Below are 27,554 nucleotides of genomic sequence, written 5' to 3' on the forward strand. Positions count from 1 at the left end.
TTCTGAAGACTGCTTTGGAGTTGCCCTTTAACCTACAAAAGCCTGAAATGCCAAGCAGTTCATCATACAGGCATTTTCCCCTAAAATACTCAGTGACACATTAGAATTGAGCTAATCAAATAATAATAAACACAGGGCTTAATATTCCAGCAACAGACAGTCTGTACAAAAACTAGCTGTTCCTCACACAAGTGATCCCTTTTGCAATTACTACGCTAGCCTCCTTTATTGCCTTCAGCTCATCAACATCTCTTGTACTGAAAAGCCCAGAACCTTGAGGGAGCAGAGGCAGAATTTCTCATCCTTGTAGCATACTGCACATCTCTTCCCTGGATTTCAGGCTGAGTAACTGACTTCATGGAGGAAAAGAAAGGCAACAGAAAGAAAAAAGTCATCTTGCTCCCACACAGCAATGGAGACAGTATTTCAAAGGAGACTATTATTTCTCCCACCCTACAGGCACAGGGCAACAAATTATTTGTCTGAGTTTATTTACCTCCCCAAGTGGTGTCTTTCTCCTGCTGCTACTGCTCTTCTCCCTCTAAACTCAGCTCATCTGTAACAGCTAACCAGTCCCTGCTGCAAACCAGAGGGAACAAATGCAGACAAGAAAGATGGGCTTTCAGTCCTCTTATGCAGGTCCAGCATTGACATAAATAGCCTGTCTAGGTCCCTCTGGATGGCATCCCTTCCCTCCAGCATGTTGGCTACTCCACATATCTTGGTGTCACTGGCAAATTTGCTGAGGTGCACTTGGTCCCACTGTCCATGTTAAACAGGGCCAATCCCAAAGCCAACCCTGGAGGAATGTCACTTGTCACTCTCCAATTGGACATCAAGCTGTTGACCACTCTTTGAGTGTGACCATCCAGCTACTTCCTTATTCACTGAGTGGTCCTTCCATCCTCCATTTAAGAGCCAAGAATTCATGTGGGACAGTGTTAAATGCTTCACACAAGTCCATGTAGATGTGAGTTGCTCTCCCCTTGTCCACTAATACTGTAACACCACCAAAGTTGTCAGGCATGATCTGCCCGCAGTGAAACCATGTTGGCTGTCCCAATCACTTCCATATTTTCCATGTGCCTTAGCACAGTTTCCTCAAGGATCTGCACCATGACCTTGCTGGGCACAGAGGTGAGACTGACTGGTCTGTAGCTCTCCAGGTCTTCCTTTTTTCCCTTTTTAACAATGGGGGTTATGTTTCCCCTTTTCCAATCATTGGGAACTTCACTGGACTGCTGTGGCTTCTCAAATACAATTCATAGTGGCTCAGCCACTTCATCCACTAGTTCCCTCAGGACCTGCAAATGCATCTCATCAGATTCCATGGACCTTTGCACCTTCAGGTTGCTTAGATGTTCTTGAACCTGATCTTCCCCTACAATGCACAGCTCTTCATTTTCCCAGTCCCTGTCTTTGCCTTCTGTGACTCAGGCAGTGTGGCTGGAGCACCTGTTGCTGAAAAACAATGGAAAAAAAGTCTTTGAATAACTCAGCCTTCTCTGTATCCTGAGTAACCAGGTCTACTGTTTCCCTCCAGACAGGGCTGATAGTTTCCCTAATCTTTCTTTCATCACAACATACCTATAGAAGCTGTTCTTGGTGCCCTTAATCTGCCCTGACCAGATTTAATTCTGGGGTTTAGCTTTCCCAACCTAATCCCTAGCTGCTTGGACAATGCTGGTGAGGACAATTTCTGTGTATTCCTACCAGACTACCTGTTCTTTCTTCCATCCTCATTGGCTTATTTTTTCATGTTTGTTCAGGAGCTTCTTGTTCATCCATCCAGGCTTCCTGGCTTTTTAACCGCCTTTCCTCTTTTTTGGGATGCATTTCTCCTGAGCTTGGAGGAGATGATCCTTGAGTATCCACCAGCTTTCCTGGACCCCTCTTGTCTCCAGAGCTTTACCTCGCGGTATTCTACCAAGCAGATCCCTTAAGAGGCCAAAGTCTGTTCTCCTGAAGTCCAGGGTAGTGAGCTTGTTGTGCAGCCTCCTCACACTTGCTCTCTGACACTCAAAGGTCCTGGGTTCAATCCATGCTGCCAAAAGAACAACTGTGGATCTGCATTACACACCATGGAAAAAATGCTTGTGGGTAGTCTGTTCTAGTTCTCCCTGTGGAGTTGCATGGCTGCTAATGCAAAGTTGGGGAAAGCTCAAAAATCTTTGGGGCTTAATTAACCTCCATTTAAAGAACCAACAGAAAATTTCTCTCCTCAAGGTCATATTGAATAAGGTGTTTACCAAGATTGCCTGTACATGAGTTTAAAGGAGAATCTTTAAATTAAACTTGTTACATTACCCAAGCAACATCTCTTTAACAAATGAAGACATGCTGGTGAAATTAATGTGGATGTTAAATATTCACTACATGTAAGTATTCAATTTCTCATGAGTATGTAGCTGTGAGAACAGTTTTCTTCAGCCAGCACTCAGCCTAACATACCGTCATTCCTCTTTGTTGTTAGATGGATTTTTTTAAACTTTTCAATGTATATAACAGAAAATTAAGATAAATTATGAAAACTTTCCCAGATTTTTGTGGGCACAAACTTTATGAAACTGTTCATCTACTTCCTGGCCTGTTTTTGCAAGAATGGAAGCAGTGACCAGTTGTGTCCAGACAAAGATCAGAATAGTAATTAAAAGAGCAATACCTTTGTGCTGAAGACAACCTCCAAAAAGGGTTTTCCCCCTCCCCTCATCTTATGGCTCATTAAAATGTAAAAAAAAAGTTCTGGAAAAATTATTTAAAAAACCTATATTCTTCTCAAGACTTTGAGAAGGTCTTGACATCAAGACATCTCAGGTCTTGACGTTCCTTCTTTTAATGCAGGGTTCATTGGAATTTCAGAGGTATATTTGGAACTCCCAGCACAAAGACCAGATACCTGAATACCCTTAACAAACCCTCACTTACTGCTATGAGTGGAGAGGGCACTCGCCCCTTAAAAAAACTGCAGTGCAAATAAACTCATACTAGTAAAAATGCCTGAAAAAAATGTAGGAAGAAATATCAGACCCACATGAATTGCCAGGTAAGTGTTCCTTCCCAAAGCAAAGTATTAAAATGGCAGTCAGTTATCCCAGTCAGATGTAAAGGATGTGAACTTAGGCACAAGTCCCAGAGCAATACTTTGCTTCACTAACAATATTCCATTGTTATAAGAAAGCTGGAACATTTGGTGGCAGGATGTTGTAAATGCTTGAATTTTACAGCAAATGCACAGAACGCACAATAAAGTTGCAGGTAAAATGAGGAATAGTCAAGAGAGAACAATGTTACATATTCTGACTTCTATGTAATGAAAAGAATAAAACTCCTGGATCGACAATGTATATGCATGGTACATATATATATATAATAATAAGTGTGTATACACACACTTGAAAAAAGGATTTGTTCAAGAATAACTTAAGTTCAAGAATAAGGAAGAAATCTGAAGCAGGTACCTTTTAAAAATCTGAGTAGCAGATTAATAAAATTTCAGTACAAACATGGTTTATTATGTAACTAAGATACATGCATTTATATGCTGTTTAATGTATTTTGTTAACTATTTTTCATATATGTCATATCTAATGTACATATGCTTTAGGTATTATATTTTAGTTACCATATTCTACGTTATGTATTAAAGTCACTTGGTTTCAATGTTATGTTTGGTCTCTAGTCAACATCACATTATTGTTTTGCATGACATTAATGAATTACTATTTTCCAGCTCTGCAAATTCTTTATTCAGAAAAAAACCCCCTCCTACTGCTTATAGATAATTTCTTTTCTTTAAATCCCCAGCCTATATGAAAGGCTTATAGAAGCAAAATTCACTGCTTCTCTAATTCTTCTCCTCTGTGTAGGACAACCTGCCTTATCAGTCAACCAGTACTGGGAGAATCAGAATATCAAGATCAAAATACTGTAATCTTATCCTGATACTCTTATATTGAATATTTAAATGGATTCAGTGTTAAGTATCTGTCACTCAATTACAAGGACTTTTAAAGTCCTTTTAACAATTTGCTTAATGTTAGCATAATTGTATCCCTGCATTAATGCTCCTAAGTAGAAAATTGCGGAAAGGGAAGGAAGGAGCCCAGTTTTTCCACGGTGGAACACCAATATACTGAAAGTTGGCACAATCTGAATTACAACAGTAACCATACAAATGCAAGAAAGTACTAACCCACATATTCCTGTCGGGGGTACTTTAGAAGGTGAATCTTGAGCAACGAGGAAGGTACTGACAGGCATGATAACAAAAATGAAAGGAACGCGGCTCAGCTGATAATGCATTAAGAAGGAGCACCTTATGTAACACATACGGAACAAAGAAAGGCATGCAGAACACCATGAACACCAGGTGGTGTGCTAGGGATGTGCCAGATAACAACCGGCGGTGCTCTTCGGTACCTGCTGGCTGAGCACGTGTTGGCACCGGCCAAGCGGGGCTGGAGTGCTCTCCTGACGCTGCTCAGCAGAACCCTGCTCTGCTCTCCGACATGCGGGCTCCTGGGACCCCCCCGTGACTCCCGCCCACGGAGCACTCACCCGATCACACACAAACAGCTTCAATCTCTGTCACACAACTCCTACAAACAAACAGCCTCAACTGTTTCCAGCTGAGCAGCTTGTGCCTCAGGTTCCAGCTTCTGTCGCGGCACCCATCAGCCAGCAAGCATGAAGCGCACACCCTGAACCTGTGCGGTTTGAACGCAGAAACTCGAGAGGCTCTGCGAAGCTGTAGAGAGCAAGGCTGACGCCTGACCGCTCACTACCCTGCGGGGACGCTCCTCCAAGGCAGCCCCAGATCCTCGGGCTGCCAACACCTGCCTTGAACAAAACTACCCAGGTCCGTTCCACCACGGGGATTTACACGCGCGGCACCTGTGCCCGACCGCTCGCCTCTCACGGCACCTGTCCCCGTCTTCCCATCAAGGCACCTGTGTCGGCCCGCCCCTCACGGCACCTGTACCCGCCCGCCCCTCACAGCACCTGTGCCGGCCCCTCCCTCACAGCACCTGTGCCCGCCCGCCCCTCACAGCACCTGTGCCGGCCTGCCCCTCACAGCACCTGTGCCGGCCTGCCCCTCACAGCACCTGTGCCGGCCCCTCACGGCACCTGTACCCGTACCTCACGGCACCTGTACCCGCCCGCCCCTCATAGCACCTGTGCCGGCCCCTCCCTCACAGCACCTGTACCCGCCCGCCCCTCACAGCACCTGTGCCGGCCCGCCCCTCACGGCACCTGTACCCGCCCGCCCCTCACAGCACCTGTGCCGGCCCCTCCCTCACAGCACCTGTGCCCGTCCCTCACGGCACCTGTGCCGGCCCCTCCCTCACAGCACCTGTGCCCGCCCCTCACAGCACCTGTACCCGCCCGCCCCTCACAGCACCTGTGCCGGCCCGCCCCTCACGGCACCTGTGCCCGCCCCTCACGGCACCTGTACCCGCCCCTCACGGCACCTGTACCCGTCCCTCCCTCACAGCACCTGTGCCGGCCCGCCCCTCACAGCACCTGTGCCCGCCCCTCACGGCACCTGTGCCCGCCCCTCACGGCACCTGTACCCGCCCGCCCCTCACGGCACCTGTGCCCGCCCCTCACGGCACCTGTGCCGGCCCCTCACAGCACCTGTACCCGCCCGCCCCTCACAGCACCTGTGCCGGCCCCTCCCTCAGAGCACCTGTACCGGCCCGCCCCTCACAGCACCTGTACCCGCCCCTCCCTCACAGCACCTGTGCCCGTCCCTCACGGCACCTGTACCCGCTCCTCCCTCACAGCACCTGTACCCGCCCCTCACAGCACCTGTACCCGCCCCTCCCTCACAGCACCTGCACCCGCCCCTCACAGCACCTGTACCCGCCCCTCCCTCACAGCACCTGTACCCGCCCCTCACAGCACCTGTACCCGTCCCTCACGGCACCTGTACCCGCCCCTCACAGCACCTGTACCCGTCCCTCACGGCACCTGTACCCGCCCCTCACAGCACCTGTACCCGTCCCTCACGGCACCTGTACCCGTCCCTCACGGCACCTGTGCCCGCCCCTCCCTCACAGCACCTGTGCCCGCCCCTCACAGCACCTGTACCCGCCCCTCACGGCACCTGTGCCCGTCCCTCACGGCACCTGTGCCGGCCCCTCCCTCACAGCACCTGTGCCCGCCCCTCACAGCACCTGTGCCGGCCCGCCCCTCACAGCACCTGTACCCGCCCCTCACGGCACCTGTGCCGGCCCGCCCCTCACGGCACCTGTACCCGACCGCCCCTCACAGCACCTGTACCCGCCCCTCACGGCACCTGTGCCGGCCCGCCTCTCACGGCACCTGTACCCGCCTGCCCCTCACAGCACCTGTGCCGGCCCCTCCCTCACAGCACCTGTGCCCGTCCCTCACGGCACCTGTGCCCGCCTGCCCCTCACAGCACCTGTGCCGGCCCCTCACGGCACCTGTACCCGCCCGCCCCTCACAGCACCTGTACCCGCCCCTCACGGCACCTGTACCGGCCCGCCCCTCACAGCACCTGTACCGGCCCGCCCCTCACAGCACCTGTAGCCGCCCGCCCCTCACAGCACCTGTACCCGCCCGCCCCTCACGGCACCTGTGCCCGCCCCTCACAGCACCTGTGCCCGCCCCTCCCTCACAGCACCTGTACCCGCCCCTCACGGCACCTGTACCCGTCCCTCACAGCACCTGTACCCGCCCGCCCCTCACAGCACCTGTGCCCGCCCGCCCCTCACAGCACCTGTGCCCGTCCCTCACGGCACCTGTGCCCGTCCCTCACAGCACCTGTGCCCGCCCCTCACGGCACCTGTGCCCGCCCCTCACGGCACCTGTGCCGGCCCGCCCCTCACGGCACCTGTGCCCGCCCCTCACGGCACCTGTGCCGGCCCCTCACAGCACCTGTACCCGCCCCTCACAGCACCTGTACCCGCCCCTCACAGCACCTGTACCCGACCGCCCCTCACGGCACCTGTACCCGCCTCTCACGGCACCTGTGCCGGCCCCTCACAGCACCTGTACCCGCCCCTCACAGCACCTGTACCCGCCCCTCACAGCACCTGTACCCGACCGCCCCTCACGGCACCTGTACCCGCCTCTCACGGCACCTGTACCCGACCGCCCCTCACGGCACCTGTACCCGCCTCTCACGGCACCTGTACCCGACCGCCCCTCACGGCACCTGTGCCCGATGGCCCATCACAGCACGCCCCGGCAGGACGCTGCTCACGCTGCCTCACCCCACGAAGTCCATGAAGCCCCCAAATCCCAAGACACGGGATGCGCTAGGTGGGAGAGGAGGTTGGTGTTCCTGGAGTATGGGGCTGGGAAGGAGCCTGAGGGTGCCGACCTTCCGCTCCCACCAGGCTCTCAAGAGCGACTGGGGTTGAAGCTGCAGCTGAGAGGGGCCATCTCCCACCTCCCTCCGCACTGTGAGGAGGCAGCTCCCTGCTCATTGTGGGGAGAGGACTCGGCTCTTCCATTGCTGGAGAACAGGAAGGCTCTGCAGAGGGATCTGGACGGGTTGGATTGATGGGCTGAGGTCAACAGCATGAGGTATGAGATGGCCAGGTGCCACACATTGGCTACAACAGCCCTCTGCAGCACTACAGGCTGGGGACAGAGTGGCTGGAAAGTGGCCCAGAGGAAAAGGCTCTGGGGGTGCTGGTCAACAGTGGCCGAACGTGAGCCCAAGCATGCACAGGTGGCCAAGAAGGCCAGTGGCACCTGGCCTGTGTCAGCAAAGGTGTGGCCAGAAGGACCAGGGCAGTGATGAAGCCACACCTCATGTGCTATGTCCATTTCTGGGCCCCTCAATTCAGGAAGGACATTGAGATGTTGGAGTAAGTCCAGAGAGGGGAATGGAGCTGGGGAAGGGGCTGGAGCACAAGTCCTGTGAGGGGCAGCTAAGGGAACTGAGGTTTTTAGCCTGGAGAAAAGGAGGCTCAGGGGGGACCTTAGGGCTCTACAACTCCCTGACCAGGTTGTAGGCAGATGGGGGTCAGGCCCTGCTCCCAGGGAACAAGGGACAGGATGAGAGGAAATGGCCTTAAGCTGTGCTGGAGGTTCAGGTTGGACATTAGGAAGAAATTCTTCACAGAAAGGGTGATTATGGACATTGTAATGGACTTCCCAGAGAGGTTGTGGAGTCACTGTTTCTGAAGGTGTTTAAGGAACGACTGGATGTGGCACTCAGTGTCATGGTTGAGTCGAGAAGGTGGCATTAGGCCATAGGTTGGACTCAATGATCTCAGAGGTCTTTTCCAACTTAATTAATTCTGTGATTCCCAGGACATCATCAGGGAGTGAGTTCACCCCACGGCCCCTCTGTAAGGCTGCGCAGGGACACCTCAGGAGGGCGGTGGGGGATGGCTCTGTAACGCCCCATGAGGGCACAGTGCTGGGCTGGGGTGAGGCTCTCAGGTGCCAGCAGCATCTGTGAGAGTATGTGTTTCTCGGAGATCCTGGGGATCTGCCAGCAAACTTCAGGGCCCTGCTCAGGCTGGGACACAAGGGCTGTGTGGGGTAGCTCAGGGTGGGAGAGGCTGGGAGACCTGAGGCAAAAGGGCATGAGTCTCTCAGGCAGAGCCCCAGCAGCATGTGTGAAAACATGCTCACTTTCCCCCTCTCTCCTGGCATGCACAGCAATGATTTCAAAACTATCTCAAACAGTGAAAAAACCATGTATTTACTGCCACTCCTCCACACCAAATCCCAGGGCACTTGTAATGAGTTCAGAGTGAGGATGAATGCTTGAGCAGGTGGCCAGAGGTCTCCCAAAGAAGAGTAATGCTCGCCCAGGGTGTTTACATACTGCTATGAACTAGAACAGTCTCTCTCATGCCAAACCACAAGCTGCTGGTTGAAACCTGAGCTGAACTTCCTTGATGATCAGAGGAGCCTGGCTAACTTTCAGCACAGGCAGTTTTCATTTTCACACCTCTCCAAACTTGCTGGGACAAGAACCAAATGTATAAGCACACAATGAACTCCTATTCCTGGGACATTGCTGACCCAATCTCAAGCAGCATGTGTCAGAATATGCTAAAAAAAAGGTTGTTTTCTCTCAAAAGTTTTCCCAATTTGGCTTTTTGAGGCTTATGTGGTTTCTGCTGTTCACATAAACTACAGTTTTGGCCATCTGCATTTAGGCAAACCATGGTTAACTCACAGAGGCTTTCATCTGAGAAAGTCTTGCATGTTTCATGGGACCCAGTTTCTTCCTTTAATGTAAGGCAAATGTTGCTTCAATGCGCACAAAGGCTGCAGATTCCCCAGAACACTGTGTGGAGATCTGCTCATCCTGGCTTTTCACCCGCTGGTGTTGGTGGTGTATGTGCACACACGCTGGCTACCAGATTAACTCCAGAGCTCCTCAGTGGATTTTGCACAGCCTGAGCTAAGTCTGGATCTTTACTGCTCTGGGCACACACTAGTTAGCCGGCACCATTTTGGGTGCTTTTACAGCTCACACCTTCAGTTCCATGAGGACAGATGTCTGCTCTTTATATCCCAGTGGAGGTTTTAATGGATGGCCATCCAGCAGTGACTAACTCATGCAAGAAATAGCTCTAAATACTTCTGTGCATTTGTGAATAATTATAAAGTGCTACAAAACTCAGAATAGTGTGCTGGCTAGTAGTCCAGCCAGATGGAAACAGTCTATCAAATACCACAAGAAGCCCAGTTACCTAGAGTGCATCTCTTCCCTGTGCAGATTCGGGAGGCTTTTCTGCCTTCTTAGGTGCTCAATAAATGTAAGCACTGCTGCAGGATTGCCAGCAGGTTCAAAATAATCACACATATCATGTGTCCTGAGCTTTTTTTGGGGGGCTTTCTCAGACAGTTGAAGAATTCTGCTTAGGGCTCCCCTGTAGCTCCTTTTAGGATTTCTGGTAACCAAAATGCATTTTTTACTCAAAACTCCAGTGCCTTTAGCCCTACAATTAGCAACAAATCAAAACTGTGATCTTTTAGCAAAAGGCAGTGAGAAAGGCAGGAAAGACAACAGCTTTCCAGCAGGTTAGGGGCATCCTGTTTCCTTAAGGCATGTAAAGGTTTGGTAATGAAAGGGGAGAGGGGATGCAGGCAAGACTGGAGGATGAGAGGTCCTGGAATTTCAAGAGAGCCGTGAGGTAGCTGCAGAAATACTGGAAAGTGTATGGAGGAGCAGTGCTGCTCATGATAAAACTAGTATCTCTAAACAAGGGAGATACTGTCTTAATGCTTCCCTCTGCATAGACAAGCAACTTTTGAGGAGCCAGGGCTCTCATTTTAAACAGATTTCTCACCATCATAACTGTGGTAGAAACATACAATATTCTGAAATACAGACTCAAGAAACTCCTTTGTGGCGGTGGGAGGGGAACCATTACCCCTCTGGTTCTGAAACTTGGCTTGTGGTTACTGGGCACCTGACACTCGTCACTGTGAGCAGGAAAGGACAATGCTCTGGCAGTTAATAAAGAAGTGAAGTCCTCATCAGGAAGAGACAGGTTTACATTCTGTTTCATGTCCTAAGCTCTCTCCTACTGGAAAGATTTATTCCAGTCTCTCCCCTGTATCTGAACCAGAACAATGAAAAAAATTCTTCCAGTTTACAAGAAGTGCAATCAAATAGAAAAATCTCCATTGTGCTGATGACAGAATAACTTGCAGTGAGAGGTGGTATGATTTAGAGTTATTTTTTGGAAATATTCTAGACACCATTTATATTAGTACCAGCTTAAAAGTGTCTGATTCCTGCTGTTGTGGCTAGAGCTAAGTCTGATAAAGGGGATAATCAGTCATGATAGGACTGAAATGGGCTATACCCTATTTGAAGGTTTTATTTATATAGATACTGGACAGTTTGTAGGAGTTTAAAATGCTGTTTATTGCCGTTTCAGTGGGCCATTCGACTGAGCATTAGTAGAACCTGTGACCATCAATTACTCACCTAAAACCTGCTTATATCAGCTACATACCTGTGGTGAGTAGTGTAAATATATATAGATTATACATATAAACTCAAATCGTACTCTATATGCAATTAGATATTTATCATAAACCAGTCTGAACTGGAACTTTACTATGATACATAACCATGAGATATCTGTTTCAGCTATACAAACCTGCTGGGGGAACACCAGAGCCGAGCAGTCAGTTGGGTAAAGTCGAGGTTAACTGCATTCCCGGGGCTCTAAGATTTAATTAAGTAAGATTTCTGGGGCCTGTGAAGGTAGAAGTGTAATGTCAATGCTGTACTCCCTTTCCCACTTCAAAAATATACTATTGTAGAATCTGGCAACCAAAGCATAAAGTTTAAACAATTCACTCATTGTGTGATGACTACTTAATCTAGATGATCAGGTAAACTGACATCTCAATAATGTTACCCATTTGTTCTTCATAACTGAAACAGCTTCTCAACTGCTTTACATCATGTTCCCTTGTGTCTGAAAAATCTGTTACCTTACATTTCAATTCCTTGGCTTTTAGCAGCTTGCCCTTCTAAACTCCCATTCGTCTGAAATTTCTTGGCTTCTTCTCTACAGCCTCCAGTTATTAACATGGGACTGTGACCATTTCAATGTCAAACATGTTTGATTTCTAAAATACCTCAGACTGTAGCTACTGAATGTTACAGTAATACTGAAGGTTATTAACAGGCCAGGGATAAATAAGGATGGCTATGAAAACACTGGCTTGAAGATTTTAAAAGTTACTTTCTGAGCTCCATTTGCAAAAAGTCTTCTTACAATACTCTTAGAAACAAATGGGACAATGAGGTAGAGGTGAGGATAATAGAAATAAAACCTGTGGGGTGCTTTGGGGTTTTGTTATGGTTTTTTTTGTTTTAGTTTGTTTGTTCAGGTTTTTGTTGTGGGTTGGGGGCTTTTTTTGGGTGGGAGGGTTTGTTAGTTTTTTTGAGGGGGAAGAATTTGTTGTTTTAAAATCTTGGGATGGGGAAGTATAGTCCTATCTAGAACTCTTGTAAGCAGCTGTTCTTCAGGCTGAACAGAACTGAGTAGGGAACACGGTATTGGCTGCCAAGAGCTTACATGCACTCCTCTGGAGTGCAATATGCTCCTGCTATGAGTAATTTTTAATTTAAAATAGCAAAACAAAAAACTGGACCCATTTTTCTATACTACACTTTGTACTAATGAAGCTGGGGGAGCTGCTCAGGAATTGTATCTGGCAAGAAAAGCTGTTTCCAAGTGTGAATCAAGTCCAACACAAAACAAAAATTTGACTTGTAATTACAGTCTGCGAAAGGAAAACTACTTATCACAGTATGGTGCTAAAATTAATTCTTCACAATTGCAAAAATTTCTCATCAAGTTATAAAAAAGTTACTATTTAGAATACTTGTTTTATCTTAAGGTTTTGAAGCCATTTGAGATATTGAACATTATGAAAACAAGCAAACCCAGTATCTGGACACTGCATGCAAACTGCTTTTTAACTCACCTTAAGGATTCCAGATCAGGGACCCTTAAGGCTTGGTCCAAGTCTACATGATTTATTTTCCTAAAATTGCTGAGATCTGCTGTCACGGCTTCTGCTTGGGGTAGAAATGCTGGGAATGAAGGTGTGTTGGGTTGACCCTGAGTTGATGGACAGTCTTTAAGACCAATTACGCTTCTCACAATTTACATATTTAAACCACACAGAAAGGCGGGAATTCCCCTTTTTGGTCGGAGCTCGCCTGCTGGAAAGTGGGGGGGCTCCGAGCCTCCCGGCCCCGGTGGGCCGGGCCGGGGCCACTGCCCCTTTCCCCCTTTCTCAGCACCACGGCACGGACCCTGGGTCGCTGGGGGGAACTGTCCCAGAGCCGCAGGCAGCTCAAACCAGCCATGGACTGCCACAGCTAAACCCATCCAGCGCGGCTTCTGGGGACAGGTGGGTCCCTCTCCTCTCCCATGCGGAGCCGGCGGAGCCAGCGGGAGCCGGCGGAGCCTCCTGTCTGCAGCCAGCACACTTCGTGCTGAAGAGGACACCACGCAGCCAGCAGCACAGAGGGAGCGAGGCTTTCCCCACCGTAAAGCCCGAACAAGAACACCCTTCAACGTGGAGGCTTCAGAGTCAGAGAGAAAGGGAAGTGAGTCCCGTGGGACGGAGCTGGAAATGGCGACAGGAGAAAAGAGGGCGGTGCCGCGATTCTGGCGCGCAGCTTAAAAGAAACCTTCTTGCATGCCGTGGTAAGAAACCGTAATACCACAAACTGTTTGTCTCTTTAATCCAATGAAAGAACATGGGGGGATGGAGTATCCTCGTGTGCCTGTGAAGATTGTGAAGAATGCCTATGCCAGGCTATATAGAAGTAGTAAGAGGCTGTTAGAGACTTGTGGCGAAGAAAAGCCTCTGTGTGCAGGCCAAAAGAACTTATCCTTAAAAAGATGAATAACCCCATGTGATGGCCCATGTTTTGTAGTATGAATGAACTGTGAAATTCTTCATGGGAGAGATGTTCTACACACAGCAGACTGTTTGTTTCCGGGCTGGTCTGCTATTGGTGGCAGTTTGGGAACCATGTGCAACTGAAGGAAAACCTTTTCTTCCTTAAGCATAAGAGAAAAGACTTTTCAAGAACTGCAACACTGACTAACATCCCATGTTCTGTTATCCCTTGTGTGAGCTGGATAAAAGGAGAGAAGTGCTGGAAAAAGAGGGGGGGGGGGGAGGGGGGGAATTTACTTTAATTTTGTTTTGTTGTTTTCTCTTTACTTTTAATTCTGTTAGTAATAAAGCTCTTTCATTGTACTGCAACTGTTTAAGGTTTGTGCCTGCTTTGCTTTTCTCCTAATTCTTATCTCACAGAAGAAAAATAAGTAAATAATGGATATTTTGAATCAAAACCACTACAGAAGGTGAATGCTGACTATGTGAAGGATGTAGCAAGTGGATCTTATTTTAACTATTGTTTCATTTGCACTCCGAGGGCTGGAAAATAGCTTAGACAGACTCGTCTTTGTTGATTCATATCTCATTATTCAATTCATAAATGGCAAGGATTAGAGAAGAAATACTAGGGTTGAAAACATCTCATGTAGGAACTTCTTAGTGGTCAGAATCAAAGAATTGGGAGACAACAGAAAGACAAAAATAATGTGCCTGTGCCAGTATGTGGCAATGTCATGTCCTTCTGGGAACAGACTAAGAGAAAATACCTTAGTAGTATATGCAGTTTTCATCTGCCTCCACCCTTGTAATTTTCTCAGCTGACAGTGTTCTACAAGTTTATAAGATGGCTCAGTCACCTGCTTCTCAACATTTTTTTGGTTTGACTTCTCCTTTCCTATCACCTTCTATGTCAAGTGTTCTTTAACTGTGTTTAAAATTGGCAGCAACAGTGAGCAGGCTTTTGGCATGGCCACAATTGCTTTCAAACAATGGTGGTAGTACCCTTCTCACCCCTAGGGACAGGAGAGCAGGTGAGAGTTGTGGAACTTTCCTCCCCATGCTTGGGGGTGAGGAGTGCTGGCTTGTCCCTGTGGGGGGAAGGTTGCCACACAAGGACTCTGCCTGCTGACATTTGGGTCCGTGAGTGGTACCCTAATCACCTGCAGGGGGGAAAATGTAGGGACTGCTGCTGAGGATTACTCAAAAGTTGTGTTATGTCAGGGTAAGCACTGTGTGGGAATTGCAGGCTCATGTTGTTGACAGCAGAGGGATATGGTGAGGAGGAGTGAGCACTGGGATGCTATCCAACTCCTTTGCAGTTGCTAAAGCCAGCTTGCCTTCAACATCTGTACTCAGGATTGCCTGCAGGAAGAGAAATGGTATTCCACTTTATTCTAGCAAACTATCTCAGGAAGGTTTGGCTCTCCAACTCGTTGTATTTTCTCCTTAAATTTGTGTGAACATGAAAAGAGAGGGAAATAGTGGCAGCTGTACCCACCAGAGGAACCAGGTGAGCCAGAAACCTTGCAAAATATATCAGACAAAAGAAATGTGTGTGGTTTCTGCATTTCATTTGCCGTTTCTTGGGGACAGGCTGTATATGGGTGCGTAGCAATTTTGTTTTTACCTTTTGTTTTCTAAAATGCCCATTCTAATAGTAAAATGTATGGCTCAGGAAGCCCTATTTAAGTCACTGAGATTAGGTCAAGGTGGTGTTTAATATGATTAAAGATTGTAAAATTGGATGGTAAGCATTTACTGAATAACTGCCATGAGATGCTTGAAGGTGGTCCAAGACGATGGAGTCTTTGAGTGTTAGATCCTCTGTAAGTTAAAAAGGGCAATATTTCAAGATACTGGAACTCTTGATTAATTCTTCAGTGAACCATGGAAATGTCTTCCTTTACTTGAATATCCTCTCTGTGGTGGGGGAAATAATTTGCAGAAAGTGTAAGTTTCTGCATGACACTGCCAGTAAAGTTAATCCTATTCATTAAAAGAAAGCCTTTTAGTTGTTGATGCTGTTGAATTTTTATAATTGAAACAATTAAACCTAGATCTTTGGGTCTTTTCTGTCAATAAGAGTAGGCTAAAGGTCTTTGAAGTTTTTCTTAATGTACAAGTTTGAGCTGTCACAAGGAACAGATGAGCTGCTTAATGTTTAACTAACTAAAATTTACTTAGTTAATCTCAGGCATATTTTCTTCATGTTTTGGCCTATGGAAGGGCTGTTCATTGTTTCAGAATGTCTTGGCTCCAGTCCATCTGCAAGACCTCATTTTTCTTTTGAAATTTGTAGTCTTCACAAGCTTGGCATCTGTGATATCACAAACAATGAATTACTGTAGCTGGAAGTCTCTGGAATTAAAAAACCCTCCTCTGTAAGAACATAATTTTTTTTTACAAAATTGGGATTTGTTCTGAGGAAACACAGTTGACATAAAAAAGAGTTTTCAAAGATAACAGATTTTTCATCTTTTTTTCCCCTCTTCAAATGAACTGAAGTCCTGATGCCGAGGACTTGCTCTTTAAATAAATGGGATCTTTCTCTCCTCTCTTGGCAACAGCAGGAGTATTCTTGTGCTGTATGACAAGGCTAGCTGGTGCTATATTTGTCTTGTAGCTGTACACGCATTTGTAAGAGGTTGTTTAATAAGACGGAGGCAGAAAGCCAATACAGTTTAAAGAAAGTTTATTCTACTACAGCCTGAACTTTCTGGGTTGGCTTAAAGACAACACTGTATAGTTCTGGAGGATCAGGGAATATCATTACTGATATGAAATTAAAACTTTCCTGAGTTGTCTCTGGAACGATCAGGGCTTTGTGGAGAAGGAGGGGGGCGTGGGGGTGTGACACGACGGACGTTTTTAAAATGGAGTTTAATAGATGTTTGGGTGCATCAGCAGTAGAGGATGAAGGAAGACAAGAGGGTGGGGAAGAAGATATTGATAATGCTGGGAGTAGTGTTGTCCCTGAAGAGCTGGATTTGGTACAAACGTACCTTACCTGTTTGTCTGAACAATATATGAAACTGAAATTCACTCTGACAGCGTACCTGACATGCTGGCTGTTGTTGAAACTCTGCAAGGTAAGAAATTATAGTGCAAGTCTATGATACTTTTAGATAACTTCCTATGTGCTTAAAATACAAATTAATCAAAATATCTGCTGAAGCATTTGAGAATTCATTACTATGTACGATGCAGTTTCCTTCATGGTTTATTAGTAGCAGGAGCTTTGTAAATACTGACATTGTACCAAGAAACAGGTGATCCAACAAGGGAAAGCATGTAGGGGCTAATAATGGGGTGCTATACAAAGCAATGCATTAGTAATTGCTAGCCAGTTTATCTCTGTATACTATTACATAATTGCAAAGGTTTCAAGATTATTTTAGATTAATTTCTAGGTGCAATTTCTTGTCATGTTCTTCACCGGTTTGCATTCATCTCTTGTGTTGGATGAACACTGGAATGTATTTTAACTCTGAAAATCTGAACCTTATAAAAGTAAAGAATTGGTTAGGAGTTTGGAACATTTTTGTCAAATATAATGGAGTTTTTGAGGTTGTGGTGGGACTTATTTTAAATTTGATCTGGCCGCATCTAATAAAAATACTTCTGCCTAATGTGTTACTGGATAGGGAAGCAACAAGGCAATGGACCAGGTACAAATGCTATAGTTCATTCCATTTCACTCCCTGCAGAAAGCTACTGTAATGTTCAGATCCAAGCACAGAAACATTGAATTCTACAGAAGCAATACGATTTAAGGTTTTAGGTTTATGCAGAGAAGCACTGAGACATTTGAGCTTCAAATGCTGCTGGTTACAATGGTGTAACGAGGCTGTATGAGTAAATTTAGAATGTGCAATAGGTCTTTGTTTCTCCATTTCTGCATTCAAATCTTACTGTCATAGGCATTTAGTTGATGGGCAGATCACCATATAGACCAAAAACAAATGTCAAGGCAATATTTGCTGGCTGTTTTTTCTTCAGAAGAATGTGACAGAGGAGATCCATGATGATGGTGGGGTGGAGACCACAGGAGTGGGACCAGGTGGTGTCTCAGCAGCAGCAAGCACTCTCTTCCATGTGCGTGGCAGCTTTGGGGCAGCAGCTACATTGGGTTTTTTGAAAGCATAGCTACGCAAAAATATAACATAAAAATGTAAACTGGACACTACTAATAGTTTTATGTGTTGGGTTGCTAGATAACTTTGTTTCCATGCATATTGCATATTTGTAATGTCTTTGCTCTTGTCTGGATGTAGCATTTGTCCTGTGGTGCCAATTGCTTGCATTAGGGGGCAGATAGAGACCCTGTCATGTAACTTTTTCTCATTTTTTTTCTGCAGGAATCTTTTGTAAGGCTGACTGTAAAGGGGTAGGAATCCACACAGCTTGAGGGGTGGAGTAAACAGCCCTAGGTCAGATGCCAAAGCCAACTTGTGAGGCAGGGTCCTGGTCAGCAAGCACTTCCTGATGGTTTTGAGGAGTGCTGATCCAGGGTGGGGATGGTTGCACTGTATCTGGTTGCTGATTGGTTTGATTGGTTCTCTTGTAGTTTGATCTATTTGCAGCCATTGAATTTGTAGGTTTTAAGAGCCATACTTGCATTACACAATGAGGCAGAACCTCATTTGTGGCTACAAATCTAGTAGTTGATCTGGGTGTGTGCAACAACTTCAGTCCCTGGGACTCACTGCCTGGGCATAGATTTTTTTGTAGATTAATTGCGAAGTGTGCACAAAATGTTGAGTGGTCTGCACACAATGGTCTTGCACAATGTGGATGAGATATCCTGTAGGATAAATGGTTGTTCCATTTAATTGTGACTAGTTTCTTAGATGACTGGAAGAAATTTAAAAATACGTAAGTTAGAAGAGATGTTTCTGTCTGTGATTTTATGTGCTTGCATATAGTGTTACATTTGCACAGTACATACAAGTTTTTCAAGTTAGAAAGGAACAATTCTTGCTACAATAAAGTAGAGTGAGAAGAGGTAATGTAGCTTCTGTTAAAATCACAGATTTCTTCAGAAAGCTTTCTGGGAGCCTTACAATGCCCCAGCTAAGCCAAGAGGATAACTAAACCTCTATTAATGCTTCTTTCTTGCTGAGCTTTCTTAAACACCGTTCAGATTTGAGACCCCACTTTCTTATTTCCTGACACTCCGCCATGACTTAAATCTCTTCCAAGTCCTAATCCATTCAAAAAGTGCTAATTTTTTCTCCTTCCCCCTGACAAGAACAAAAGCCGCACAGTGTTGCTTTTTCTCAGGTTCTGCAACTTGGCAGAACCTAGCAATCCTGCTGAAGTGGGAGGGTAGGGAAGGCCAGCAGTACTGAAATGGTGCTGTTGTGTTACAGAGGCACCCTTTGTAACAGCTTGTGTACATCCTCTATACATCCAGATGTTTCCAGTTCTTGGCTACAGACAGGGCCCCGGGTGCTCACAGCTTGGAAAATGTCAGGGACTCCCTATAATTCCTTATCAATGCTCCCCCAGAAAGAGCTACATGTCATTTGTGTAAGGGGTGTGGAATGAGCTCTGTAGCTCACCCTTCTGTAAACTAACACAAACAGAATGAGGAGAGACTGTGTTTAGCAGGTGAGAAACCAATCTGAGCGTACTCTCATGCAGTTTGACACAAATTTTAGTTACAAAATAATCAAATTCTGCCCATTTGTAATGGGAACATATGCAATAAACCTGTCAGAGTTCAAGAAGCATCTTTGTAGACTGCCATCTGGGACATTTCCCACTCACGTTTCCCTGAGGGAGGCTTCCATTTTCAGGGGTCACCATGACTTGTGGGGATGAGGGAAGAGACTTCAAATCTTTCTTTAATTCAGATTTAACATAAATTTAGCTGAACTGATTCTCTGTTTCAATAGTTTACAATACTTCAGTAATATTCTGTACCTCTGAATATCAAAAGCAGCTGACTAATGCATGTGATTTCCCTGTCATTATGCTTATACTTTAAGCATTTTCTGTCAGCTCGCGTGTTTTTTTTTTTTTTTTTAACCAGTCTAAAGTCTATAAAAAAGGCAAAATAATGGTGAGACAGGTCTGTAATTCAATTTCTTGTCTCTGTATTTTTGAGTACTGGGTTCTACGGAGCTTCAAACTGCTTTTGCTATCAACTTCTGTGTGCCATGTAAACCTATGAGAATGGATCCCAAGTGAAAGATTAAATCACTGTCCTATGGTTTAGGGCACAGGGGCTTGATTCTTAGCTATTCAATTGATGTATCAGTCTGTGTTCATAATCTTGCTGTCCTTGGCTCAGCTCATTGCCTGTAAAGGGGAAAGGAAATTTGTTTTATTTAATTTCTCAATTTTTTAAATTTTTACTTCTGATTATAAACGTTGTAGGGTTGGACTATCTTCCTGTAAACATTTGGAAATGGTAAGGGCAGCCTGTGCAACAGTACGGGATGAATCCCTTCCTAGGGAAAAGAGAAGCTGGGTTTTCCTGTACTATGAATGAACTTTCTAGCCATTAGCCTGTGATCACAGGGAAGTGTAGGGGCATTACCTGCCTTCTTTTGCCACCCTTTTGAGGAAAAAAAGGGTGCAGAGAGGCAATTTTTAGCCCTTTCTTAGCTGCTGACTTCTAAAAGATCTTCAGTGAAAGTGTGGCCACTTTTGGAGGTGACACTTGTGTTTTCCATACCAACAGGCTGGAAGCTCTAAGACATAGGTGGTTTCTTCAGGAGAGGGTTTTCTCTGGATTCCAAAGGACAGCCTCTAAGAAAATGGTCTAGTGAAGGGGGAGAAGACTATCAGATATATCTTCTTGTAACAATTTTAGAGTGGTTAGATGCAATTGTTGCCTGCCAAACATGCTGCTACTCTGGTTTTAACACTCTCCACGTACTCTGCTGAGAACATTTAACTACCGTAAGTTTTAAGCATGAGAACATTTGGTCTGGAAAACCAAATTTGAGGTTCCCATGTCTTTTTGAGTTCTTTTTCAACATGACTTATTATGGTCACAGAAAGATTTTGACAGAGCTGGACCTTGATATACAGAATGTAGGACATGGGTTTAACCAGTGGACAGTCCCTCCTGGTAGGTCACACTTGGACCAAAAATTCTGTGAGGGGAGCTGGCTGACTCCCTTCACAGCTATTTTCCAGGTACCTTAAGCATTTGTTGGAAATGACAAGGGTTTGGCTTTTGTTTGGTTTTTGTTTGTTTGTTTGTTTGTTTTTAGTTTTTTGTTTGGTTGAGTTTGGCTTTTTTGTGTGGTTTTTTGGTTGTTGTTTTTGTTTTGAGTTTTGTTGGTGTGTTTGTTTGTTATTTGATATGCTTACATGGCCTTGCTGCATCTCTTAACTCCTTCCTAATAACTTTTGAACATTCTGGCCAATCTCAGCAAAATTTGAGTGAGGTAGAAGTTAACAGAATTTACAGAAGTAGGTAGTCAGGGAGTGAAAGCAGACTTAGCTAATGCTCCTCCTGAGGGAAAGGCTCCTGCATAAAACAGTTCCTTATTAAACATCAGAAATTTTAAAAAATGATTCCATTTCCACACTGGACAACTGCAGAGCTGTAGGAAAGAGGACTGACGGGTCAGCTGCTTGCAGAAATACATGTTTTCTCAGTAAAGTGTTTTTTGTTTGGCTATTAATGGAACTCCACTGAAGCCTACTGTTTGTCTTCAGTCCTCAGAGTAAAAGCCAAGAAGTGGCTTTAAGAAGTAAACTTGAGACAGCTAAAGAGGGATGTTTTGCAGAAAGCTTTAAACATTCCCTTCCCCCTCCCTTTGGAGGACTGACATTTTAAGATTTCAGCCAGAATACTCAATCTCCTTTCACTCATTTGGTCAAAACTTCCAATATTTTATTCAGGGTCAGGCTCAGGGTGAAGAGTCTGATTAGATACACTAAACTCCTAAAACATCATAAGCTGTTCTATGGGGCTTGTTTTGTTAGGGATAATAGTTCTGAATCTGTTTTCCTTTAATTTATGCTCCAATTTTCTGGATTCCTTTGGGCCAGAAATATTTAAACAGTCTTTTTTATATTGGAATGGTACTTGCAAGGCTGGGTAGAGCTAAGTGCTGTAGAGAAACAGAGCAATGAAAATGGAAAACAACAGAGGGAAGCTTGGAATGTATTGAACCTGACAATGAGCTTGGTTCAGATTGGTTTCTCATTCTGGGCAGAGATTCAGTTCTTTATGGGCAGTGTAAACCATTCATCAAGTGCTGGGGACTTTGACTTCGACTTCCTCATTTCCCCATTGCAAAAAGCCAGGAATTGAAAATTTTCCAGTATCTTTAGTATTCATCAAGCCATCTCCTGGATCCAGCTCTGACCTACAAGCAATGTGTTCAGAGTGCAGGCTGTGAAAGACTGATGTGCAGAACAATTCTGAAACATTCTTTATAAACCTGGGGAACGATTGTTGGAAAATCCAGCCACATCCCTTTTTTACAACCTCATTCTCTTAAAATTTTCACACCTTCATTTGCATGGGAGAATGTGTTCAATAGCTACTTTTCAGTGGAACTGTCTTTCTCAGCTATCACAGTTCTCAAAAAACACTATCAATCAAAGCTGTATTATTTTCTTTATGCTGTTAATTTAAGCCCAGTTCCTGTAACAAACCTGCAGGCTTCTGCAGCACTGCAGCTCATGAATCAGGGCAGAACTTTCTTGCTGAATTGTGACTTGATGATTAGCATAAAAAAGTTTGACTGGAATCCTGCCTGACTAATGGAGTACACAGGGTGGATTAAGAACCTGTAAGCAGATGATTGAGAATAAATCACTTCTTGTGCACACGGGAATATTTGATGCTCTTCCTATAAAGTTTCTCATTATTACAGAGATCTAAGAAGGCGCTGCATGTTTTTTCTCCTCCTGATGTTTTGTGTTGGAAGAAAAGCAGAACTGGTTGGAAAGAAATAAAACTTCTCACTTGATGCTTCAAATGTGGGGCTCCGAATGTGATTATTTACAAATCTGGATGAAAATTGGCAAATAAGGAAGAATTTGTGCTGTTAAAAGCCTTTAATAAGATGTTGCCAGATAGCAAAGTGTATAAATACCCACAAAAATGCTTGAACAGGGCAGTTTTAAAAGTTAGCTAGATCACTCTACCATTCAGGAGCAAGGAGTGAAATACAATTTCCATTTCTAAATAATAACTAATATATTCTTTTTACATGCTTGAGTTTGATTTTTTTGGAAACTTGCATTTGCACTGAGAAAGAATGTGTCTAAATGTAAAAAGGCTATTCTTTGTAGAGCCATCAACCTTCAATCATACTAAACCCAATTTCTGTAAAGATGTTGTAGAAAAATACAGATAATTAAAAACAAACAAAAAGCAAGCAACTTTTATCCCTTTGCTTTGAATTTTAATAGATATATTGCATTTTTGCCTTAGTCAAAGGCAGGTTTTGTTCTCTAGCTTTGTTTTGCTCTTAGCTATGTTTTTGGATTAAATCAGTGACTTTATTGGTAGACCACAGGAAATAGTAGCATTTTGATTATGGTCATTGTAAGTGGACTGTCATTTAGATTCTAGCAAAAGAAAATGACAGGATGAACCTTGGGAGCTCACCTTTTCTATCTTAATGCAATAGATGAGACTGTAGTGTTGGGGTTTAGAGAACTTCCAGGTAATAGAGGAATCCAGACAGAATTATTTACCACAGTACAGCTGCAAGCCCTGAGCACAGACCGAAGTTCACAGGCAAATATTCGAGCAATGTCCATCCAGGTGTACCACTCCAAAATCTCTGATCCACTCTCTGCCAGCAGGTTCTGCTTCTGCCAGAGGAGCAGTGCCACGGTAATGTGCAGCTGCCATGCTGAAACACAGGGTTTAATGACCAGAAGTGTTAAGATAAGCTGGAGTCAGCACTGCTGTTTTCTTTAGCCATTCCAGCCGACTTTCTGTGTTAATATAAGTGAGGCCCACTAAGGCAGACAAGGTCAGTATAACATCCACTTATATGGTACAGGTGACGTGAATCTATCCCCTGGATGGCATCTGGAAAAGCTGGCTGGTAAGATGTGTTACAAAGTTATTTACTAAAACCTCATCTACTGATTATGAACATAATCTGGTGGCTTGTATGAGACAGGAAATTAACAGGACAAAAGATACAGATTTTTACAGCTCCTTCTGTATTTTCTACCTTTCCCTGGTAATTACATATGGTATCATTCCCTAGAAAGCAGTATGAATGCCCTATATTAAATTATATGGGAAAGAATGTCATAGTCCTTTTTCTACTTTGTGTGTTCCTTCAGAGCTGAATTGGGGGAGAAAACCTAGTATTTGGAAAACATTTTGTGAATGTTTCTGTGCTGCCAAAGCAGATAGATAGCTTTCATGCTCAGACACAAAGTTATGGGGTGGGGCAGGCAGAAGGGATTAATGCTGTTTCCATATGAATAAGTAGGGATTTTTTTGGTATTATTTGCTATAATCCTATTAGCCAATGGACAAGCCTAGTACAGTTTGGTAGCCAGTCTCTCCCTGCTGAAAGAGAGACCGGGCCCTTAAGGTGTGGTGAGAAGCGCGTGGGTGATAAACTAGAATGTGGAAAAAATATTAAAGTCAATGCTCAGGAGACAGTAACTTTCGTAATGTTGCCAGTTAAAGTTTTCAAATTGGCATTTTTTCCCTTGAAGTCCCAGCTCCTGGAGGCATGTGACTGTGCAAGGGTCTGATTTAAAAAAAAAAAAAAAAAAAGTTTTCACGTTCTGTAACTTCAGAGGAAAACTGAAATACCAATTTACAGCGGGAAGTTCTTAAACAATGAGTCTTTCATCCTTGGACTTGTCAATCATCTTTCAAGTATTTTAGACCTTGGATCAGCTTGTAAAAGATGCTGATTATAATAGCTGCTGGATTGACTTTTTGCTTTGCTTAGTCCAAATAAAAATTCTAAATGCACGAGTGTAGCAGTATTCATCAGAAAAGCGCAGGCTTTCATTTCACTTCCCACATAAATACCCAGCCAAGATACCCAGCAGAGAGAGAGTGCAAGGGGACTGACATCAGCAAAATGCAGTGGAAAGAGAGGAAAACCTCTTAAAAAGAAAAGAAAAGAGAGAGAGACAGAAAGGGTGAAAAAAAAAAATTGCATTTTAGCTGCTAGAAACTAGCAAAGGCTTCCAGAGCAAATCTGCACACAAGACATCCTGGGAGTGGTAGTGGTCATAAATGGTGGAAGGTTTCCCACTGTCCAGCAGACCAGTGTTTGCCACTCTCCTAAGACAACAACTGCATGTTGAATTGTGAGGGTGACAACATAGGGTGGTACTAATTTTAAAAAAAGTGATCTCAGTGTGATCCCACGGAATTTCCAATCTTACTGAAACCAGGGCTCTGCGTATATCTTTGTTTCCATGGATGTGCACTCTTTTTCATCCTGTTTGCTTCCAACTATCTCTCAGTCCTAAGAGAATGGAACCTTTGGCTCCATGGTCCTGTGTTCAGAAGTCCTGTGCAGAGCAGTGTTTATTTTGTGTTGGGGACAACTAATATGGGTCCCCAGGGGCGCAGCAGCCTGGCTGGAGCTGGTGTTTGTCCAAACCCTGATCTCTGGAAACACAGACTGCGGATTGACGTCCATCGCACAACACTGTCTTCCCACATGTGCTCAAACCAACTGTACAATTCCAGTTCAGTAGAGTTCATCTTTTCCAGACTGAGAAATGTGAACAGTCCTGTGTGAGCACACTGAATATTTGGGTTCACTCCTGTTCCTGCTTCAAGCTTCCAACAGGGCCTGGATAAACTGCTTAATCTCTGAATCAGTTCTTCACCTTAAGGGAAAATTTGCTTATTCCCATCAGGAAGTACTCATGTGCCTTGCATAGCAAGTCTCTGATTTGGGCAGCAGCCTGTAGCTATCTCTGCATTACAAAGAGCAGGTGGAAGGGGAAATGGCCTAGTCATTAGCAGGAGAGAAGAAGTTAAATTTGAATGACAACTGCAGTTTGTGAGTTAAAAAACCATGCAAAATTAATTGAGCATTTAAGTTTTCAGATTAGATTTATTTTAGAATTGTGTAATAAAGAAATTGTAGGACATTGCTGAGACGCTTATGCAACTATTTTTGGCTTTTAAGTGCCTTTTTTGGTGGTGCTCATGCCTAATTGCTTGCTTATTAGTCCATTTCTTCCACCCACACACACACTTGGAGCAACACAACTCATAGCAAGTTGCACAAGTCAAGGAGTAGATGTGTCTGAAAACCTAATTTCTCTCTCACTTGGCCCAGTAAATTTTCACTTCCATGGAAGTGCCATGTTTCAGGGCACAGTCCCACAAGCAATGCAGAAACAGGTGGGAACATTGGTCAGCTGGAACTTCCTTACACCATCATTGCCCCAACAGCATGGGACTATACCCCATTCTCATTAGCTGCCAGAAAGTCTTTCCAAGAAAGCCAAACCTACCTAGACAAGGTCAGGACCTGTGTTGTAAAATACACAGCAGCTGTGAAAAGATTCAGGGGCTGTTCTGTTAAATTGTCAGAGAGAAGTCATTTTTCCAGTAGATCAAAGGATCATGTAAATAACCTCAGGGTTATTTACATGTTGTGTTTGATCCTGCTGTCACTTTGCTCTTCCCCTGAGCAGCACTAGGAGTAAATTATCATCAGAAGAAAAAGACAAGGTTAGAGACAGGAACTACTTTTATTTGCCAGTTCTTCAGGTTAAGTACAAAACTCAAGAAGTGGCTGTGCAATGGCTTATAGAGATAGAAGTGTGCAGAATCAAAAATGTATTCCTCAGAAATCTGGTAACTTCATTTGTTTTCAATATGTGATCCTTGATGATGCAAAATTATTTAGAAGACATTAATAGTGGTTTTTCCTTTGTTTGTTTTATTTTCAGAACATCAAAGTGAGGTTTCTGAAGCTGTTGGTTTTTTTTTTAATGGTTTACTACTTCCACTACAAAAGTGATAATTCTTTATAAAAAATAGGGAGTTACATAAAAAGAAGCAAGCTGACAGAATAGGCTAAAAATGAGCATGGAGAAAAGTAGGTAGTATTGAAAGCTATTTTAGAACAAATATCAGGAAACTTCATTGTTCAGGAATAAACTAATTTTGCTTTAAATTAAAATCTATTTATTTGAACAGGTATAGCTTCAAGAGTTGCCTATAATTACAGATGGTTCAGTCTCCCTTCTCATTTATATGAACCCCTTTGCAATTTATCTTAAAGCTCCCCAGATCTGCAATGCCTGTTCTAAGAGAGAGGTTTTAAGTGAGCGTGTTAAAAATAGAGGCTGAAACCGAGGGTAAGGACCTCCCTGAGAAGAACATGCACTTCTCCAGAGGAACAGTGGGGCACTTGCTTCCGGGAAGATTCAAAGCTGCCATAACCTTGGTTTACTGCAGGGTGGTGTACATCTATATGTTTATATCTATATCTCAGGCTAATAAATAAGGGCACATAATGGAATCTGTGACCCTAAGGTCAGATTTACTACCACTGACAGGACCATGATCCATTTTCCAAGTTCTTCTATTATATTATTTTCTATCTTTCTTTAAAAATAGAAAGCAACTTTTCATTTGACCTTGGAAAATCTTAAAGAATGTTATCATATTATCAATTACATAAGTAAACTTTTTGGGATGGAGGGGTTTTAGTCCTGTGAGTGAAGGATTATGCACAGCCTACAGTGTTACTATAGCTGAGGATCTTCATCCTCATCTTAAAGATCATAGTTTCTGTGAAACCAATGAGGTGCGAAAGGTCCATACAGAAAAAGAAAACTGGGAAAATGTGTATAAGGAATGGGGTTTGAGATCACTGTGTAGAATACAACATCAACTTTTGTTTTATAAGGCATCAGTATTGGAGATGGGCAAAATGTCTTATGGCAGAACCTTCAACTTGAAAGTTTTATTTTATTTTTTCCTTTCCAATGCAAAGTTCAAGCCAAGTTCGCTAAAGTTTGTGAACCCTTCAGCAGCAGTTGGCTAAGTTACAAACAAGCCTGAAATTGTATGTGGTTTGGGCGCAAACTGGGATGGGTCTGATCCCAAGCCACTTGAAACAGCACTTCTGGCCACATGTAGCTCTGTATTTCAGCCTTCTTTTCAACCCAGACCTAGACTTGCCTAGAGGGAAGCTGTGGCTGAAAGTCCTGTGAATGGTGCC

General features: G+C 44.5%; 1 protein-coding gene across 2 annotated transcripts in view; it reads left to right on the forward strand.

Moving 5' to 3' along the window:
• The first annotated feature begins 14,746 nt into the window (after positions 1-14,746).
• LOC116448601 overlaps positions 14,747-27,554 on the forward strand; it is a 99,420-nt gene continuing 86,612 nt past the window's right edge. Inside the window, exon 1 of one of the 2 annotated variants that reach the window (XM_032119236.1) lies at positions 14,747-14,899. In XM_032119236.1, coding sequence (XP_031975127.1) covers positions 14,852-14,899 — 48 coding nt within the window. In that variant the 5' untranslated portion in view covers positions 14,747-14,851. Of the gene's footprint in view, positions 14,900-16,032; positions 16,479-27,554 lie in introns of those variants that run through there. The other variant, XM_032119235.1, reaches the window with a different exon arrangement.

This window comes from Corvus moneduloides, chromosome 10 (genome assembly GCF_009650955.1).
Source record: "Corvus moneduloides isolate bCorMon1 chromosome 10, bCorMon1.pri, whole genome shotgun sequence".
In the NCBI taxonomy this organism is placed as follows: domain Eukaryota; kingdom Metazoa; phylum Chordata; class Aves; order Passeriformes; family Corvidae; genus Corvus; species Corvus moneduloides.